Genomic DNA, 21,529 nt, shown 5'->3' with positions numbered 1-21,529 from the left:
TCTTGTCCCCGATTGCTATCATCTTGGCAGATGTAGGTCTAGCAACCTCCGAGCTGGCGATGAATCCACGAAGCTTTATAGTGAAGAGAGCCCAGGTGCCAACTCACCGGACGCCGCAACCTAGTCACCTGTGGGAACCATCTGGCCGATGAGCTCAGGCAGGTGGAAGACACATGCGCCCAAACGGCCAATCCTCCACGCTGGGTTTCGACGGTGGTGGTGTGGGTGGCGCCATATATAACCACTGTCGAGGTCACAAGTGAGTCCACATGTACCGTCGACAGAGGCGAAGCGGGCTCCCCACACATCGTCTATAATTCGGGCATGATCTGCAGCACCGAAGCCATGACCTCAACTATATAAGTGCAAGCTCTAAACGCAGCAAAGACACCCACATGTAAGTAGCCCCTCATACAAGAAAAACATAAACAACCACACGTACGTAACCAAGCAGCATGAGCCTCAACGTTTCAAAAAATAGTAGCATGCGCCTCAAGGCCGTGTACCAGCGCATCATGGACAACTTCCTCGCTGTTGTCGCCGCCGCAATCTCCAGTTACTCTCTCGTCGCCCTGGTGCGGCTCGGACCAGCAGAGCTCATCAGCTGGCTCCGTGAGCTCCAGCTTCAGCCAGCGCACCTCTTCTTGGCGGGGTTCGTCCCGGCCGCAGCGGCCACCGTGCACCTCATGCTTCGCCCGCGCGCGGTGTACCTGGTCGACTACGCCTGCTTCCACTCCTCCTCCAACCGCCCGCTCGGCCGCATCCCCATGGCCTCCTTCGTCGAGCACACCAAGCATACGCCCACCATCGACGACCGCAGCGTCCGGTTCATGTCGCGCCTGCTGCAGCGCTCCGGCCTCGGGGAGGAGACATGCCTGCCGGCGGCGCACAACTACGTCCCCACGCAGGAGTACTGCACCCTCGAGAACGCCCGCGCCGAGTTCGAGCTCGTCGTCTTCTCGGCCATCGACGACCTCCTCGCCAAGACGGGCGTCCCTCCAGACGCCATCGGCGCGCTCGTCCTCAACTGCAGCCTCTTCTGCCCCACGCCGTCCTTAGTCGACATCATCGTCAACAATTACAACCTGCGCGGCGACATCCGCAGCATCAACCTCTCCGGCATGGGTTGCAGGTTCTTACTTTCAGTGCAATTTCGTTGAAACTTTGGTACATACATAATAATTGTGTTTCGGTCAAAATATTTCAACAATTTCAGCAGTACACACAAATTCAATATATATATATATATATATATATATATATATATGGAAAATCCATCCTACCATCCGGTGGTAGTTACCCCACATATCTCATATACTACCATGTGGTACTATATATACAATTTTATTATTTTAAATATGTTTATATAATATATCTAAGATATTTCAAAGCAAGTTACATAAAAAAATTGCATATGAATCCATAGTTTTTGTTATATTTGTGAAATACGTACATATTTATACGTAAAAAAAAGCATACTCAAAACAAGGTATATACTACCTAATCATTGTTATATACTACATACTACACGTACATACTCTCGGTTTCGTCAGATACTACATACAACATACAAAACGCAAGTGGTGATAACTACCACTGCTTGTAGGAAACATTTATCCTATATATATATATATATATATAAATATATATATATATATATATATAAAATATTTTTTCAAATAATTTGTTCGATCCTAGTGAATTTCAATTGAAAATTCCAATCCTTTAACCGAAATGAGAACCAAAATACTGGATTTCAGTGAAATTTAGTGATTTTCGCAACCGCTAAAATATCGTTGAAACTAAAAATTTAAAATCATTGCAGTGCGGGGCTGATCGCCGCGGGGCTTGCCAGGAACCTCTTGCAAGTTCTTCCCCGAGGCGCCTGCGCGCTGGTCGTCTCCACGGAGACCATCACGCCGAACTACTACGTCGGCAACGAGCGTGCCATGCTCCTGCCCAACTGCCTGTTCCGTGTCGGCGGAGTGGCCGCACTGCTGTCGACGTCCCCCGTGAATGCCCAGTTCCGCCTCAAGCACGTTGTGCGCACCTTCACGGGCGCGAACGACGACGGTGCCTACCGGTGCGTGTTCCAGGAGGAGGACGACCAAGGGAACGTCGGGATCAACCTCAGCAAGAACCTGATGGTCGTCGCAGGGAGCTCGCTCCAGGCCAACATCATTGAGATCGGGCCGCTCGTCCTGCCGGCATCCGAGCAGCTTCTCTTCGTCCTCTCCTTCATCGCACGCAAGGTGCTTGGCGCGCGCATCAAGCCCTACATCCCGGACTTCTCCACGGCATTCGAGCACATGTGCATTCATGCCGGCGGCCGTGCCGTCATAGACCAGCTGCAGAAAAAGCTCCTCCTCTCCGACGAGCAGGTGGAGGCGTCGCGGATGACACTTCACCGGTTCGGGAACACGTCGAGTAGCTCGCTGTGGTACGAGCTCGCCTACGTCGAGGCCAAAGGCCGGATGCGCAAGGGCGACCGCATTTGGATGATCGGCTTCGGCTCAGGGTTCAAGTGCAACAGCGTAGTGTGGGAGTGCATCCAACCAGCTGCCCGTGAGACCGATGGGCCATGGACCACGTCTATCCACAGGTATCCGGTGGACATTCCCGACTTGCTAAAATAAGTCAAATTCAGGAATTATGACCAAGTTTATGGAGAAAATTATCTCTGTCTACTGCCAAATATGTACGATATTAAATAAAATATATTGCATGAATCTAATGAAATTGATTTGGTATCATAGATGTTGATATTTTTTTAATAAACTTGGTCAAAGTTTACAAAGTTTGATTTTAAAAATTCTAATATGCACTATATTTTGGGATGGTGGGAGTACTACATAATAAGTGCAAAAACCAACACAATCACCTAAATAATCACATGAGATGTCGTGAGAAACCTTAATTTGTTGTAATTACTTAGTTTTGTAAATCGGGGTTGGAGTTGTATTCCGGATGGCATCCTATTGTCTTGTGTCATCTTGGGTGTCAGTGTCGGTCTAATATAAAGCTATGGAAAATATCCTGAAAAGCCACAAGTTATCGTGGCACCAAAATATTTTCTCTTATCGTGTTCTTGCATGTGCTGACAACGACTAGATTGCATCTGAGCGGAGAAGGTCGAAACTGGCATCAATGCTTGTAGAATAAGCTCGAGTTTATTGGATGTTAAGTTTATGAGTCCACGATGGCTGTGTTTGTCATCCAGCGTTCCGTTTTAGCTCAAAGGTGGCGGCAGCGATTCTGGTCTTCTATTTCCTCTTTCTGTGCTCTTCTTCTTCTTTGGCTTTGGAAGAACCAAGAGGCACAACATTCTTTCTTGCAATTGGTGGCACCCCGGCAACAACACTTTCAAAAGTCTTAACATGTCACTCGATCAACACGTACCTCTTGAATTTTAGAGATATATTTGCAAACTGTTTCCACGTAGGAACTCTAAAAGAGTATGGCAGTGAATAGTTACGAATCTATACAACACTAAGAGCAGTCTGCCTGTAGTGTTTACAACTCTCGACTTCCTTTCAAAGCTTCGGGTTGTATCGCTAGTCCATTCTGGTTTACGGATGATGAAACATAAAGAGTAACACTCATGGTGATAGCACCTTGGGTGTCCTGATGTTTCCATCTGAAACACACTGGTGTGATTCAGGTTCAGACGACTTTGGTGGCTCGACTACAACATGCGATGATACTGCGACTTGATCAGTAAACCAATCTCCTATAGGTTACAGGAGATGTTGGAAGTACGAACAGCCCGACAACAAAGGACCATTTTCCTGTAGAAAAATTGTAAGCAAGTATGAATATGATTTAAAAAAAATTGGATATGGCAACCATAGGTGAAGAAGTCACAAAAGTTAGGTTTCAAAATTTGTCTTGACATAATGTCTAGACACAAACAAGATATACAAAGTTACTTTAGTAGTTATTTTTCAGACGTGTTTGGTTTCCCACAAAGTTTCATACACATGGTTCGGGACAATAGAAAAACGGCCTGTTTTGTGCCCACGGGTAAGGCTGGGCTGTATGGCATGAAGCTCAAAGCACTCTCTCCTGCCTCGAGTGTTCATCCGAGCTAGGCCCGAGCAACCACAAGGGAGTGCACGTGGTGGCTCTCTCGTTGCAGCCTAGTAAGTAGCTTTGCATGTGGGATATTCTCCTTGTCTTCCTTAATCTTTTCCACCTAATCCGTTCTAATCTACACAATGGTGCTTGAATTGAAATAAATTCTACACAAAAAAGGTGCACATCGACGTTGCGATTCCATTCCCTATGACCGGATAGTACTTATGTTGACTGTAAATCTTCAATTTCATGTTAATGTTTATAGCTTAACAAAAAATTCAAATTCATTGCACATGGTCGACCGTTTGAGCTTTTTTTTAGGAGTGGGTCCATCTCACTGTTTCACGCAACTTTCATGTTGTAAGTATTGTTTTGATGGTTGTAGACAAATAGATCTATATCTTCCCGCTGTACTGTAATAACATATTCATGCGTGCCTATTCTGGTAGATGAATTTTGTCAAATTAATAACACACGGTTGATTGCTTTAAATTTTCTTTGATCACTACCTTCATCTCATTGTTCTACGCAAGTCTCATGTTGTAAGTTTTTTTATTGAACGCTCATAGACAAAGTTCAAATGTAGTAGTGTGTGGTAAATTCACTATGTGCACAGGAGCTGAGATTAACCATCGGCGTGCACATAACCAAACAGCCGAACATTGCATATAGAGAGCACAGTCATGCAACCAAACGCAATGCTTTGTGTTTCTACGTACATGAAACACACACCTTTGTGGTCAACCAAGCACAGTGCACAACATAGTTCTCCAGCTAGCCTCCGTTGGCTTAAGCTTCCAAAAAACACAAATAGACCTTGGGTAACCGAACATGACCCTAAATGCAGAACATATTGGGCGGGGGCCATGCGCGCATGGATGGCCATCTCTAATAAAATGAAGGATAGAGAAAGATAATGAGTGGATTGGTTCCTAGACCATGTCCTCACTATTTTTCATTTCCAAGTATGATAGTCATATGTCATTGCTTTGACGCCATTTTGTGGCTTGATTGGGTCACTTGTGATTTATCAGGCTTTTAGGACGGATTCAATAAGAGTCGCTGCTACTAAACCTGCACCTCTTGCCCGAGCAACATTTTTTTCCAGAAACTTCATCATGCTTCATTCACAATGATGTTCTCAGGGGTTCTTAAAAAATCATGTGGATCACCAAGCCACACATGCCTACCAAAATAAAGATACAAGAAAATTTTGGCTACACTATCAGATTCAAAGTCTCAACGTCTTGACTCGTAGATGAACTAGCATTCTTCAAAATCATTTTTTTGACAATCAACTCCTTAATCACCATTCCATGAACTCCTCCCGTGTTGATTCAATATCCTTGATAACGGTGTTGCTGTCGGAACAAATTAGAATGTGGGTCACCATTAGATTAGAAGCTAAAGAACGAGCTTCATGGCATGCCATAGCCTCGAGAACTGCAACATCAATGACTCCATTGAGTGTGATAGAAGATGAACCCATATATTTCCATCACGATCATAGCATACCGCAGCCACCGTTCCTCGTCCACCTTGCATGTTGACTCCACCATCAACATTATTTTTGAAGAAACGATGATGCGGGGGAGACCATGGCAAACACCAAATTCACCTATAGTAGCAATATGTCTCATCTCCGATTTGGAATATGATCAAGATCACCAATGAAGATTTTCACAAACATGTGAGTAGACATGGGTGGCTTGAAGATATTATCTTGTATCAATTTTCGACGTGCCGTCGAAGTTTTCAATAGTGTCACTTGGACTAGAGTAAAGTCTGCATGTGATAACAAGCCCATCAGTGTAATTAACCATTGCTTGGTGCTGCATTCTTTAGTTTCTATCATGCGTTCCACAAATTCCTCTTTTGAAGGAGCCTGTACACACCTTTACATCGAGCAACCTTTAAGTGCATGAGGCCATGAGTCCTCACTTCCACATAGAGAGCAATTATGGGTGGTAGCCATATTTCTATTTTCAAGAAAGTAATGAGTCATAAGGGAGTGCCAAGTGAGACGCCATAGAAATACCCAAAGCCTTGATGGAACAGGAGTTCTCCAAAGATTGTGAGTGGTGGTTCTTCCACGAGACAGGCTCTTCCATGGCACCGGTTCGCTGTGATGGCTGCTAAAGGCGCCAGTATGATCCGGTACAACAACTGTTCTCTCTGTTTCTCTCACTCGCTACTTAGTTTTTTCTATCAACTTGATACGTACAGATCACTCGGTCCTTGACTGTTCAGTTATGTAAAACTAACTACAAGTTTTTGTTTTGTTTTGGAAAAGGTGGTTAAATAAAAATATCATGAACTTAAAAAATGTTCATGAATTAAAAAGAATTGTGAATTCAAAAAAAGATCATGATATCAAAAAGGTTCATGGATTCAAAAAAGGTTCAAGAAAGTCAAATATGTTCAAGAATTAAAATAGGTTTTTGAATTTCAAAATATTTTCATGAATTTTAAAAATATTCATGTATTTACTTACGAGGGTTATTTCTTGTTTTTTCTTGGGAACAAGAAGTACATATGCATGGAAACAAGATAAATTATAACACATGAGTAGGAAATTTTGGGATCAAAGGAGAAAAAAAATCTAGGTCGCTCACCTATTGCCATCGACATAAGTCATCGAGTTTTCGTAAGTTATAGATACATGTTCTTAAGTCATTCTTTTAGTTTGACCAATTTCATAGAAACAATATCAACATCTACAACACCAAATCAATAGCACTAGACCTATCATTAAATATACATTCATATTGTATTTATTTGCTTGAGTTATGTTTATTTACTTTTCACACGGGGCCTTAGAAAGTTGGTACGAGTGGCTAACGATTGCCATGAGCGACAATAATTTCGGAGGAAAAGAGAAAAAAATTCCTCGTTGCTCAGATGTTGCCACCCAACGACTATTGTTGCATTAATTTGGAATATGCTATGTGTACTATTGCACTGTCCCATTCATTAGAGGAGTGCAAGGCTATGGTTAAGATTTAAGAGCACGTGCCATGCAACCTTGCTTTGTATATATAGAAAGCAGGATTTGAGGATACCAACGATCGTTTAATAGGTATCTAACCATCCGAACAAAATGTAAAAGAAAGAAGACAGTCACCCATGACAACAAAAAGAGGCGATGTGGCACACATAGGCATTTAGAGAAATGGGGAACTATTCTACACAATCAACCATCACAAACTAGCAGAAGAAGGTTGTCATGCTCAGAATCTTCTCCCTTGTCTGCACCATCACTTTTATGTGTTTACTTCTACCCTTAAAGTTAGTTTACAAAAACGTCTTACACTGTGCGACAGAGGGGGCATAAAAGAACAAAAATTGTGCACCTGCACTTGTGACAATGTGCAACTTGGAAGATTAACAAATTAATTTTTCTCAGTGTCCCTTTTAAAAATGTACAGCTAGTAATGTTAACCACTAGACCAACAATTGCCATTATGTAGTCTGACTCAGAAATATATAAACATACCATCTAAATATTGGTAACCTTTCCGGAAAAGAAAGTGTTGTGTAGTGTCCTTTTGTGTCATGTCGCGTTTACGGTGGGGCTACTTGGCGCCTTGTGTCATACCACCTTCAGCAAACCGGGTTCAACATTTCCTCTCCCCATTTTTTTTCTGTAGTTCCCTAAAAAGCAGCCAACGGTCCATGTCAATATATACATTTTTTTTCAACATCAGAGTTTAATGAGACGGCACCCTGCCTGGGAACAAACAGTGACGTGACGTTTCAACATGAGATCAGTGTTTAATTAAAACTATACCCTACCGGGCACCAGCATCGTCTCATCAATTTTCAGCTAACAAAAATTATCAAACGGAAAACTCCTGACCGCTGACTTGCCCATCAGATATACTATAAAAGTGATATGTATGTCTTACCCATCAATTCGCTACTAACCAGAACAATCAATTGGAAAACGCCTACCGCTAACTACAAGGGCAAGCACTAGCTAGGCTAAATAGTGGCCAATCGTTTAACATGTGACTGATGTTTTAATGCGACGGTTGCTTTTTCTTTTTCCTGGCAAACAAAAACTTATATACTAATAAATAAATAAAATAAATAAAAAAGTAGTTTTTTGAAGGAAAACTGAATTAAAGGCAACATATCAGGTGAAAAACTGTATTTTAGTGCGTACCTGAAAACTTTCAATCGAAGCTATCCGATTGCGAATCGATGGGTGAGATGAAAGGTATGATATCCCTCTAATCACTTGAACATATTTCATGAAACCCACTTTTATCTCTCCTAGTCGTATGTTTGGTGAACACTCTATTGCTTGGTGAGCGAGAGGTGTCCGACGAAGCTCCAGTCCATCCTTCAGGTCTAGGCGTCGAGGCGTCGATGGCCTCTCTATTCTGACTCCTCACCCGTCACTATGGTCGCTTCGTTGTTGTTGGCAAGTCGAGGGTCAGGCCCTCCGGATCTGGATCTCCAGATTTAGGAGGCTGCTGTACATGAGTGAATCCTTGTTTGATACTTTTCTTGGTTGTTGGTTAGTGGCAATGCTGAGTTCCTCCATGTGCTGGTGTGAGTGTTGTTGGAGCAGAAAGCCTACATGGCTATTGTACAATTTATATTTTCTAGGGCGTAGTTTCTCCCTCACAGGTAGATTATATTGCTCCATCGTCTTCCTGGAAAGAAAAAAGCCGTGGCATGTAAAGAGGACGAAGGATCGGTTGCTAGAAATATCACATCCATATGGTAGTTTTCGTAAAACTTGTTTCAGTGGAATGATTAGAATCCCATCTGATATCGAGTCGGTCCGTCTACAATCTGGCTAGAAGATACCCTGTAGGTTTGCACTGAAATGAAGTTTTACCTACAAACATGCCTGCAAATGGCCTTATTTAGGTAGCACCGTAGCAGTCTCCGGGCCTGAGGACAACTCGTCCTGACTAGGCTCAGGTCCTTGCTCACTTGCATTCGATGATGGACGGAAATCATTCGGCGTGACATTTCACTGACACATATCTTTGCTTTTTGTTGTTCACAAAACTTAGCAGGTGAAACGTGGGGCTTGGCTACGGAAGTTGCTGCGCTGTGCGAACAGCTAGCTGAGCAGCGGCGGGCCAAAGAAACCCTGCAGAAATCCCGGGCCAGCGCCATGGGTAAGCGACTTGCACTGTACATACTCGTGCTTTGCCATTCATACACTGACCGCTTTAATTTTCCCTTTCTGACCAAGTTTGTGTATTTTGTTGATGAGCAACATCATAAGAAATCAAATGGTTTCAACAGCTAGTCGCTGGGGAGGGGGGGGGGGGGGGGGGGGGGGGGGGGGGCACAAGGAGCAGGATGACTCTGATTTGGCGCCCCAGGATGCCTGCGATAAAGCCCGAGTTATGCAGGAAACCGTGGAGCAGATGAAGGCCGCCATTGATGTCGACCGCCGTCGTGAGGGCTTCTGTTGAAGAAAACAAAGAAGTGCAAGGACTCTCAAAACATGAGGTTGGCACCGAGAGCTCCTATATGGCGCAGCACGCGCCAGGGAGCAGACTCGCGCGCACTCCCCGCGTGCCCATTTTGGGCCGCCCCATGAGCGGCAGCGGGGAGCCCTCTATTTTCTCGTTTCGTTTCGTTTTATTTCATTTTTGTTTTTCTTTTTTAAATAATTCGGGATTAAATTTTTTTCCAAAATTAAAAAATGCGAATTTCAAAAACGTTTGTCGAGCCAAAAAAATGTCCCTGAATTCGAATAATTTTCATAAATTTGTCAAAGCTTCATGATTTTAAAAAATGTTTGTAAATTTGGATATTGATGAACAAATTCTCAATTAAAGAACATTTTCTGAAAAAAATCCGATGAAAATTTTGAAAAATGGTTGAACATTTTTTGAATTTGATAAACATTTTTACAAAATTACGGTGAACAAATTTGGAATACGATGAACATTTTTTGAATTAGATGTACATTTTTCATTTTTTTTAACTTGATGAATAAAAACTCAATTCAAGAACACTTTTTTGAAAATCGGATGAACTTTTTGAAAACTGGATGAACATTTTTTGTATTTGATGATTTTTTAAAATCATGTTGAATTTTTTGTAAATTTCATGAACATATTTTGAATGCAGTGAAAACAATGTTCAAGACAAAAAAATCATAACAATGAGAAAAAAACAATGAAGAAAAAATGGAGATGAAGAAGAAATTGAAAATCGACAAATATAAAAAAAGAAACATCAAAGAAAAAAGAAAAAATTAGGGGACCTCGCACCCCACATGGGCCGGCCCAGAAGGCGCGCAATGGAAGCTGGGCTGCGCGCTACGGCACTAGGCAGTGCCCACGCGCCATATAGGATCCGCCATTGGCACCCTATTAACGGCACTGTGCGCTCATGAGGAGGGCCAGAAAAAACATGAGGCTCAACTCACGCGACTGACGGAGGCCTGCCAAAGATCTTCCATAGAGCTCCAACGGGCGCAAGAATTGTGTCGCCGGCTTGAGCAGGCTTCCAAATGTGAGTGCTTGAGCCATTTATTTTTCTGTCTTGAGCTTTCTCCTTTGCTAGTATTGTGTATAGCGTTTTTGGTCACGCCCATCCCTAGTGTTGTTGTAGGAGGGATGAGCACCACCGCTGTTGAATCAATTGTTTCCGCCACCACGGCCTCCACCACGTCCACGTGGTGCACCGCGTCCATGGTATACACCACATCTACGTGATGCCGCGTTTACTGAGGACTTGAATCCGCCACGGTTGTTCTGAAGGTGCTCAGTTCGCCAGTGCATCAAGTGAGAGATGTTCGGTTTTTGTATCTAGGCAATATACCAGAGGGACTTAATCCATGTTGAGGCCAGCAAGGATGTAGGATACAAGCTCATCTTCAGTGAGAGGCTTCACGACGCCTGCAAGCACTAATAGGAAAAACACTACTAGTAGCGTTGGTTTTTCGCCTACTAGTAGCACGGGGTCCCGCGCTACTACTATAACGCTACAGCTATTTTTTAGTAGTAGCGCGTGTTTTACCCCGCACTACTACTATTAGTAGTAGCGTTTCTATAATACCCACGCTATTACTAACTAATTAGGATTTTAAAAACAATCAACCAATTCCATTTTATACGCTCCAAACATCCATCGATCAGTTGCATCAACTAGTACACGGTGCATTGGGTTGGAAATCCAACACAAGTACTAGTACAGGCTCCGCAAATCGATTAAACAACGGAGATGAGCTTGCCGAAGCCGCCGGCTTCCAGGTTGCCTGATCCACATGCGCCGTCCACAGATCCAAGCTAGGTAGGACGAGATCTACCACAAAAAAAAGCACACGGGGCTCCCTTGTTAATTTTTCTGCCTCGGAGCATGAAGAACGGGGAGACGGGAAGGAGAGTGGACTCACTGTTGCTGGCCGGATGCAAGACGACCGGGACGGGGGGTCACATGAGCTCTCCCGCGTGGGGAGGGAGATGTTGAGTAGCGTGCCGGCCGCGTCCTCGCCGGTGGCGGATGTGCAGGTCGCCGTGAGCTGCTGCACAAGGAACGACACAACCCCCCACATATTGCGCCGCGGTCGACATCTGCACCTCGTCGGAGGCTGGAGAAGTAGCCGCTCGGAGCTTTGGGGGGGACGAGGACGCAGCGGCCAGGAGTAAGGTGGTATGAGTTAGAGAGAGACCGAGGGGACGGGACGCGTTGGTATTTTATACATGGATGTTGTAGTTACAGCATAGCTGGTGACAAAATAGTAGTAGCGTGGCGTGTTTCACATACGCTACAGCTATCTAGTTAGTGTAGCGCAGGTTTTGCACCCTGCGCTACTACTACACCATGTCCGGGTGGTACGACGGGAATCATTTAATAGTAGCGTGGGATTTATATCTAGCGCTACTACTACCAACTTAGTAGTAGCGTGGGTTTATATCCCGCGCTACTACTAATTATCAGCAACGCGGGGTAGATATAACCCGCGCTACTACTAAGATTCTACCTAGTATAAGGTATTTCCTAGTAGTGAAGTAGTTTAGCGAGGCCCTTCATTCGAAAAAAATACACCAAAACATATTTGTTACCCTTCTGGGCATTGGTGAGAGAGATACATAAATTATTGATGCCGGAGCGAAAGTCGGATGCGAACATGTTGGTGATGGCACTCCTTACAACTTGAGATGCATCAAGATGTAGGACATGGATGAGGATTTCTTTGGAAAGAGAGTTGAGGAGATAGGAAAAGATATGCCGATCCGTAACCATCCAGGCGTGTAAAGGGGATTGGGTGTGGATGTCATGGTTTTCACGAGCGCAGGAAGGCTGCCAACAAGGTAGCCGTGAAGTCCAGGCCCACGAATCTGGGGAAGAAGTTGAGCCTTTCATTTCCATAGGAGGAAATTTTCTCTCGTAAGTTCCTCAGATTTTTTGGTTGGAGAAGTGGGCAGGCGCCGTAGATGATGAAGACGAGATTGAAGGTAGATTGGAAAGATAGATGAGATATGGCAGATTGACTCTGATTACTGTATTGAATTTATGCTCCAATTAGTTGCTTCAAAAGTAAAAATTGACAGAGAGAGGTGGGAAATATGTTTCAACAATGAATTAACGTGTGAGTTCATAAGAAGTCTATAATTAGTATAGTGCATACAATAGGAGAGCAGCGATTTCAGAGCCCATGCTCATCTACTGCTGCCGATAAACAATAAATTAAAAATAGTAAAAAATTCAAAGAAATCTGAAATTTTAAGGTCTCTAACATACTCAGGTGCGCTAGGTGCATGAAAATATTCGTGGTCAAATGACATCCGAGGAGCTCTTGGCAAAATAATATAAAAAATTTGACTGTAAAAGAAAATTTGAAAGAAAGCACTATGCAGGCTCAATTTTGTTCTTCTGCCATGAGCTCCTCAGATGTCATTTGACCATGAAAATTGGCACACTCCTAGTGCACCCAAGAATCTTGGATGCCCTAAGAATTTCATTTTTTTTACGATTTTTCTCGAATTTACTATTCAATGAGAGTAGATGAGCTTAGGCTCATCTCTGAATTGCAGATATAATCGAAGATAGATAGATAGATGCAACTTCTTCATAATACATCTTATTAATACAACAAGTGGTCAACTATATATATGGAAATGAAGCAAGCAGCGACAAGGGAGGGATTATTGACCAAGCATGCGTTGCATGTAACAGAGAGCATGCATGTAACTTATTCGAGCAATCGACCAAGCATGCATTGCATGTAACGGAGAGCATGCATGCATGTAACTTATTCGAGCAATCGACGACGACACGTGAGATCCGGAGGCGGCCTAGCCCTAGCCGATGTAGTACATGGGGTCGGGTAGCTTAAAGGTGCGGGCACCCTCTGGCGTGCCGAGGATGTCGCTCCACTGGTCACCGATGTTGCCGACGATGACATACCCGGCGTACACCAGCTTCTGTCTCTCACCGGACTTGAAGGTCACCGCGGAGCCCTTGAACTCCGCTGGCTTCAGCATCACCGTCATCCACCCAGAGAACCCCTGCCTGCGGAGGTTTGTGACGGTGGCGGTCCTCTGGACCTCTCTCCGGCCGGTGAGGATCACAGGCTTGATGCCGACCGAGAGCAACTTGTCGAACAGCCGCTTCGTCTCGGGCAGGGCAGGTGCGCTCGCCTGCCGCGCGTACTCTTGGAAGCTCGTCCAGTTGTACGGCGTAGCCCTGTCAACCATGCATGTCAAAAATCTTTTCGTAAGGACGGTTACGAAATAAATCCATGATAAAGTAGCTATCACATCACTATCTCCGAGCAGTCCTCTTGGTTAGGCTCGTCACTCACAGGGCATGCATATATATGGTCCTTCTGGCCGTCTCTGTGACTGTGAACGGAGGCAGGTGACCAGCAATGATGTCCAACACGTCCAATAATTTCGTTTTTATTTCAACTTCTGGTCTCATTTGTTTTTTCACTTGTATTCATTGGAAGATGTTATGTGCCAGTTAAGGTTTTACCGGCGGTTTCTGGGGAGCTAGCTAGTGAGTTGATGCTTTTAACAAGTTCTAATCAAATTTCTACTTCATGTGAACGACAAGATGAGTGCAAGTCCTGCTCAGATATATCCACCTGCAATAATCCAAGTATAATGTGCACGTACGTGGAATATATATGTATACTATATATAGGCAGGCAGGTACCCGAAGCCGTGCGTGGCGTAGTAGGGGAGGTTGGAGAGCGTGGTCTCGTCGACGTCGAAGACCCACACCTCCTTGCCGTTGCCGGCGAGCTTGAGGCTGTCGACGTAGGAGATGGCCTCGTCAATAACGAGCTTTGAATCGCGGCGGTAGTGACCGCCGAGCATGTAGTGCCCGACGTAGCTCTCGCAGCTGGCGGGGACCGTCTTCCAGTCACGCACGTTGTGCGCCTCCACACCCAGCCGCCAGCTGTCACATGCCACGCCGGCGCGGCTCCCCAGCTGCCCGCCCGAGCCCAGCATCGGCCGCAGTGCATGGATCAGCGGCGCCACGGCCTCATCCATGGCGGTGGTTGTGGCAACTTACGTCGGCATGCGGATGTTAGTCTCCCATGCGCCACTCGAAGCCACAAGAAGAGCCACGGCGGCGAGCAGGAGCAGCATCTCCGTAGCCATTGCCATTTCTACTTGTTGGTGCTTCCTGAGGTGCAGTTCTATGCAGAGAGTGTGGGGTGGCTAGCTTGTTATATAGGAAGTTTAAAGCTACATCAATCCTACAGTACAGTGTGTGTGTGACGCTGAGTTTTTTTTCTCGAGGAGGAAAAAAACCGGCCTCCAGATATATCGATGGATATAGCCATCAATGACAATGACCGTGAGCTTGAAAGAAATTAAGTGGCAGAAGAGGTGGTTGGTGTCAGTGGCGCGGTCGCATTCACAACATGGAACACGTTGGTGTTGAGGAGACATTTTTTTGTAGAATTACAACAGACAATTTCGGTTGGTCAGTTGGGAACTTGGGATAAGATGGATATGAGCCAATAATAATTCAGCTAACATACGACGAAGTATGTGGTTGGTGTATGTCATTGCGGATATGATCCAATAATTCAACAAACCCTTTCGATTGGTCGGTTGGTGTCATTGCTGGGGCCTGGAACACCTTAGGTGATATTTGTGGAAGGATTTACATGTTCGTGGCTATGTTCGGAGGTGGTAGATGTGTTGGATATGTGAGCAAATTTCAACCCACAAAAGATTTAACAGGGCAACAATACTCAACGGTTGGCATGCGGTCAGGTTGGTGTGGTGCACGATGCATCTATATCCTAATTATTACGAATTGATTGTGACTCTGTTCCCCCAATTTTTTTTCGATTCCAGCTTTTTCTGATAGGGGCGGAAAATCTGGTTTCCAAAAAATCTCAGAAAAATCCGGACTTTTACATCTGAGTTATCCAAAAGAATTTGAACTTCAAAAAAAAATTAGCATCAAAATATATTATATTTAACGCATTGTACACATTTTCCGTGCTTCACCGTGTGTTGTCTGTTAAACAAAGGATTTAGGGTTTTGTGGCACACCTCCAACGTGGGGTGACCTTTCCATTATATAGACATGTACAACATAATTACAAGTGGGGCCCAGTATATACAGAGTCTAACACCCTCCCTCAATCTTAATCGTGCTCAGAAGAATTCACTAGGTTGAGATTGCGCCTACACCCTTCAAACTGAGGAAGAGGCAATGGCTTCGTGAAGATGTCAGCAAGTTGATCTTTCGAGGAGATGAACTTGATAAGAAGCAGTTTCTGGGCAACACGTTCCCTGACAAAGTGGTAATCAACTTCGATGTGTTTGGTGCGAGCATGAAAGACTAGATTTGAAGACAAATACGTCGCACCAATGTTATCACACCAAAGTACCGGCTGCTGCTTCTGAGAAATTTTCAACTCTCTGAGCAAGAACTGTATCCAAATGAGCTCTGCTGTGGCATTTGCAACTGCTTTGTACTCAGCTTCAGTGCTACTGCGTGACACCGTTGCCTGTTTACGAGCACTCCAGGCGATCAAGTTGGAACCAAGAAACACGGCATATCCCCCCGTTGATCGTCTGTCTTCCGGACTCCCAGCCCAGTCTACATCAGAGAACGCAAAGAGAACACCAGAGGGGGCCGGTTGCGGATGCAAGCCATAAGAAGAAGTGGACCGGATGTAACGCAAGATGCGCTTAACTGCAGCCCAGTGAGAGTCTCGAGGAGCATGAAGAAACTGGCAGACCCGGTTGACAGCATAGGATATATCAGGACGTGTGATAGTCAAGTACTGCAAGCCACCAACAATACTGCGATACTCAGTAGCCTCATCAGCAGGAAGGAGAGAACCATCATGAGCAGACAATCTGTCAGTGGATGACATAGGTGTAGTAGCCGGCTTGCACTGGAGCATACCAGACTTCCGAAGAATATCAAGAGAATACTTCTGCTGAGTGAGAGTCAAGCCAGAACCAGAGGACAAAACCTCAAGGCCAAGGAAATAGTGAAGCTGCCCAAGATCCTTAACAGCAAAATCAGCAGTCAAAGCAGAAACCAGGCGATCCGCAACATAGTCCGAGGAACTGACCAGGATGATATCGTCAACGTAGACCAGGAGGTACATAGTAACAGTAGGTCGCTGAAGAAGAAACAACGAGCTGTCAGCCAGAGAGGGAACAAATCCATGAGCTCGAAGAGTGGTGCCAAGACGCGCATGCCAAGCGCGCAGAGCCTGCTTCAGACCATAGAGTGCCTTAACAAGACGACAAAGATGCTGCGGACGAGCTGGATCAACAAAACCAGGAGGCTGACGCATGTAGACCTCCTCCTCAAGAACACCATGAAGGAAAGCATTCTGAACATCAAGCTGACGAAGAGACCATCCACGGGTAATTGCCAGTGAGAGCAGAAGCCGAATCGTGGTCGGTTTGACCACGGGACTGAAGGTGTCCTCATAATCAAGGCCATGCCATTGCTTGAATCCTTTAGCAACCAGTCGAGCCTTGTATCTCTCGATGGAACCATCAGCATGTTTTTTTTACCTTGAAAACCCACTTGGAGTCAACGATGTTGACACCAGCCTTGGGAGGAACCAGTCGCCACGTTTCATTCTTAAGAAGAGCGTGGTATTCTTATTCCATCGCAGTACGCCAGTGTGGGATACTCAGGGCAGCCTGAAAATGCCGAGGCTCAGCAGTAGGGTCGGACTGGGCCTGTGCCATGCAAGTCGCAAGCCAGGCCACCGTGCCATCCTTGCGTTCCTTAGGACGGAACACCCCACTTTTGCTGCGTGTGTGAGGGCGCAACACCGGGGGCGGAGCGGGTGGTGAAACCAATGGCGAGGAGGACGAAGGGGACGCAGCATCCGTCATGGCAGAGGCTGATGCAGTCGGTGGCGGTGACGACGAAGGCACAGCAGGAGATGTCGACCCACTCGAGGTCAACGCCGATCCGGGCGAGCATGATAAGTGCCGCACAGGCGACGATGGTGACGCGGGACTCCCAGGCGGAGACGGCCCAGGGGTCGGTGGCAGGGGACTCCCAGGCGGACACGGCCCAGGCATCGGTGCAGGGGACGGCTCAGGCGGCGATGGCGCGGACGAGACGGCCCGCTGGGCCGACGCGCCAGGTAGCAGAGGCGGCGACTGGGCCGGAGGGGTGACGCGCGGTGCACCAGCCGCGGTCGCGGGCAAAGGCGGGCTCGTTGCATGGGACATGCACGAAGCCAGCCGATCGACGTGAGCGGGCGGTGGTGGTGTGGCCGTCGGGGACAAAGGAGCCGGAGCATCAACCTCATCCAGGAGCTCAAGGCGCGCACATCTCCCAATACCTGCACCATGGTTAGACAACAAAGAGGGCGAATGTGCAGCATCTACAAATTGATCAGGCAATATAGTGGATGGGTGCACAGGCGGTGTGGAGCTTGTGTCAGGTGAGGGAAGGGCAGCAAAGGGAAAAACGTGCTCATCAAAAACAACATCACGGGAGATATACACACGATTAGACGGGACATGAAGGCACTTATACCCTTTGTGAACAGAACTATACCCCAGGAAGACACACTTCTTGGATCGGAACTCAAGCTTGCGATTATTATACAGACGGAGATGCGGCCAACACGCACAACCGAACACTTTAAGAAACGTGTAATCAGGAGTCTGACCAAGCAAGAGTTCAAGTGGAGTTTTCATATGAAGGAGCCGCGAAGGAAGCCTATTTATAAGAAAATAGGCTATAGTAAAAGCATCACTCCAAAAACGAAACGGGACAGATGCATGAGCCAGCAAGGTTAATCCAGTTTCAACAATATGACGATGCTTACGTTCAGCTGAACCATTCTGCTGATGTGTATGTGGGCAAGAAACACGATGAGCAATGCCTAGTTTCTCAAAGAAGGTACTGAGGTTGCGGTATTCACCCCCCAGTCTGACTGTACATGAATGATTTTATGATCTAGGAGTCTCTCAACATGTGCTTGAAATTGTAAAAACACATTAAACACATCAGACTTATGCTTAAGAAGATAAATCCAGGTAAAGCGACTGTAAGCATCAATGAAACTGACATAATATTCGTGCCCACTAACGGACAGCTGGGCAGGGCCCCATACATCTGAAAACACAAGCTCAAGAGGAGTTTTAACTATATGTGGAGAAACAGAAAAAGGTAACTGATGACTCTTGCCCTGCTGGCAGGCATCACAGACAGAGACATCTTTATTACTAGACTCGGATGGTAGCTCATGACGATGGAGGACATGGCGAACAATGGGAGATGCTGGGTGACCAAGACGAGAGTGCCATAGTGATGGAGACACACGGACGCCACTGAAGACTTGGAATGCAGCAGCAGGAGGGGAAACGTCGGTGGGGGCGTCAAGAGCATATAGACCATGGCGGTAGCGACCTCTAAGAAGTATGTTCCTCGTAGCACGATCCTTAACAAAGAGATGAAATGGGTGAAACTCACAGAAAACATTGTTATCTTGTGTAAGTTTAGGAACAGAGAGTAAGTTACGTGCAACTGTGGGAACACGAAGAACATTTCTAAGATGCAATGCCCTAGAGGTGTTTGTGAGAAGTGATGCCTGACCAACATGTGAGATGCGCATACCTGCCCCGTTAGCTGTGTGAACCTTGTCATGCCCGCGGTAAGGATGCTGGACAGTTAGCTTGCCCAGCTCGTTGGTGACGTGCGTGGTTGCTCCAGTGTCCATGTACCAAGAAGGATCAACAGGATAGGAAGGTGTGTGACCCTGTTGGTCCATGTTAACTTGACGCTCGTTGCCCTTGCCATTATTGCCGAGGCCAAGGAAGTCCGTCTTGAACCAGCGATGGCAGCGAGAGGAGACATGGCGAGGCTGGCCACAGAGCTGACATGGCTGGGCAGCACCACAGGCGGAACAGCAGGCGCAGGCGCGGCCATCAACGACGACCACCGAGGAGCCAGAGCGCAGGGCCTGCTGCTGTGGTGCGGAGGGCGTACCACCACCACCACCGGACTTGCCCCCTCCTCCCGAGGAAGCTGCAGAGGGGCCACGGCCACCGCCTTTGCCGCGGTACACGGCGTTGACGGAGGAGTCGGTGGAGACGTCGGGGCGACGCGCATTGAGCCGTTGCTCCGTGGACAAGAGACGGCTGTAGAGCTCCTGAGGACGTAAAGGCTCCTTACGTTCATTAATCACCTCGACAAGCGAGTCGTAGTCACTGTCGAGGCCGGTTAGGATGAAGGATGTAAACTCGCTGTCACGAAGGGGCTCTCCAATGGAAGCAAGAGTGTCAGCCAACTTCTTGATCTTGTTGTAGAAGGTGGTCACCGTACCACTGTCCTTGCGGGTGTCAGCAAGTTTCGCGCGGAGGGACATGCTCTGCGCAGTAGATTGGGATGGAAAACTCGATTCCAGGATGTCCCACACCTCATGAGATGTCGCGGCAAAGAGAACCAGCCCGGAAACACCCTCACCCAGGGAGGATTGTATGGCCGAGAGGATGGCTTGGTCCTGAGCAATCCACGCGCGAAACATTGGATGATGCGGCGGTGGACACGGCAAGGTGCCATCGACGAAGCCCTCCAAGTAATGGCTGCGAAGTAGGGGAAGCACTTGCGCGCACCAGTAGAGGTAGTTATCCGGCTTGAGCTTAACCGGGAGGAGGTGCGAGAATAGGAATGGCGGCGAGGAGATCGCAGCCAAGGCAGCTTCAAGATCCATGTAGGGTGACGGCGCGGGCGGCGGCTGCAGTGAAGCGCCATACGCCGCGGTGCCGTAGGACGGGGGCGCACCATACGCTGCCAGCGGACCAGACGGAGACGGGGCCGCAGCGGCACCGGGACCAGGATACGCGCCATACGAAGGGCGCGCTGTCGGCGAAGGACCGTACGGGGCACCGTACAGAGGACGACCACCATATCCGGCGTAGTCCGCGTGGGGGACGTCGGCGGCAGGATAGCCTGATGTGTTGTACACGGAAGCAGCAGGAGCAGACACGGCCGAGCGCATCGACGGATGCGAAGCGGCCGAGGGCGGCGGCGCAGGTACCAGGGGGTACGAGGCGGCCGGAAGCAGCGTAGATGGAGCAGGCGACGAGAAGTTGCCGGCGTACTGAAAAGCGACGGGGCCGGCGTACTGGTAGCCTGCAGATTGCGTCGTCAAGGGGCCAAGGGTACTCTCCGTCGTGACGGGCGCAGCCCCTCCATAGAGGAGAGCCGCGAGCGACGGCGGGAGGAAGGCATGGTCCGTGGCGACGGGACGGGGAACTGCACCAGCGGCAGCGGTAGTCGAGGCAGCGAGGGCCGCTGCTAGGGCAGCGGCTGTGTCGGCGGCCGGGTGCAACATGGCGGCGGCTGGTGGCGGGGGTGGAGCGGAAGACTTGGATTGGATCGCTAGGCGTGATACCATGTTAAACAAAGGATTTAGGGTTTTGTGGCACACCTCCAATCGTGGGGTGACCTTTCCATTATATAGACATGTACAACATAATTACAAGTGGGGCCCAGTATATACAGAGTCTAACATTGTGTATGCAGATTTTCCATTCATATTTCTTATGAACTGCAAGTAGTAAACAGAGAGTTGGTCTAAGCGACCCATCCATTCACAAAATTAAGAGTGGTATGGGGGTGTTGATGTCATTGTTGATGGGGCCTGGAACACGTTATGTGATGTGATATTTGTGGTAGACTTACATGTATGTGGCTGTGTTTGGAGGTGGTAGAAGTGATGGATATATGAGCAATTTTTTACATACGAAAGATTCAACATGGCAACAATACTCAATGGTTGGCATATGATCATGGTTGGAGTGGTGCACGATGCATCGACATCCGAATTTTTTACGTCCGAGTTATCCTGATGAATTTTAAATTTAAAAAAGTTTAGGGTGAAAATATATTATATTTAACCTATTGTACATATTTTTGTGCTTCACATGTGCTGGCAACGCAGATTTGGCATTCATATTTCTTAAGAACTGCAAGTAGTAACAAAGAGCTCTCCTAA

General features: G+C 46.9%; 3 protein-coding genes across 3 annotated transcripts; 1 reads left to right on the top strand and 2 right to left on the bottom strand.

The window, feature by feature from the left end:
- The first annotated feature begins 224 nt into the window (after positions 1 to 224).
- On the top strand, positions 225 to 2,753 carry LOC125523901 (3-ketoacyl-CoA synthase 5). Its single transcript, XM_048688963.2, has 2 exons — positions 225 to 1,132; positions 1,826 to 2,753. Exons 1-2 carry the CDS (start codon positions 456 to 458, stop codon positions 2,634 to 2,636), a joined length of 1,488 nt encoding a protein of 495 aa, XP_048544920.2. The 5' UTR covers positions 225 to 455; the 3' UTR covers positions 2,637 to 2,753.
- Positions 2,754 to 13,100: 10,347 nt separating this feature from the next.
- LOC125524929 (acid phosphatase 1) lies at positions 13,101 to 14,711 on the bottom strand. The gene is made up of 2 exons (XM_048689958.2): positions 14,224 to 14,711; positions 13,101 to 13,749 (listed from the first exon to the last, which is right to left on the bottom strand). The coding sequence occupies exons 1-2, from the start codon at positions 14,562 to 14,564 to the stop codon at positions 13,365 to 13,367; spliced, it is 726 nt and encodes a 241-aa protein (XP_048545915.2). The 5' UTR covers positions 14,565 to 14,711; the 3' UTR covers positions 13,101 to 13,364.
- A 968-nt stretch (positions 14,712 to 15,679) lies between these two features.
- Positions 15,680 to 20,866, bottom strand: LOC147957237 (uncharacterized). Its single transcript, XM_087531616.1, has 4 exons — positions 19,147 to 20,866; positions 17,772 to 17,863; positions 17,341 to 17,571; positions 15,680 to 16,900 (listed from the first exon to the last, which is right to left on the bottom strand). The coding sequence occupies exons 1-4, from the start codon at positions 20,864 to 20,866 to the stop codon at positions 15,680 to 15,682; spliced, it is 3,264 nt and encodes a 1,087-aa protein (XP_087387742.1).
- Positions 20,867 to 21,529: the final 663 nt, after the last annotated feature.

Source organism: Triticum urartu, chromosome 7A, assembly GCF_056163025.1.
Source record: "Triticum urartu cultivar PI428250 chromosome 7A, HENAU_Tu73, whole genome shotgun sequence".
NCBI classification, from domain to species: Eukaryota; Viridiplantae; Streptophyta; class Magnoliopsida; order Poales; family Poaceae; genus Triticum; species Triticum urartu.
Note: the sequence above shows the minus strand (reverse complement) of the source record. Positions and strands in the feature narration are given on the sequence as shown.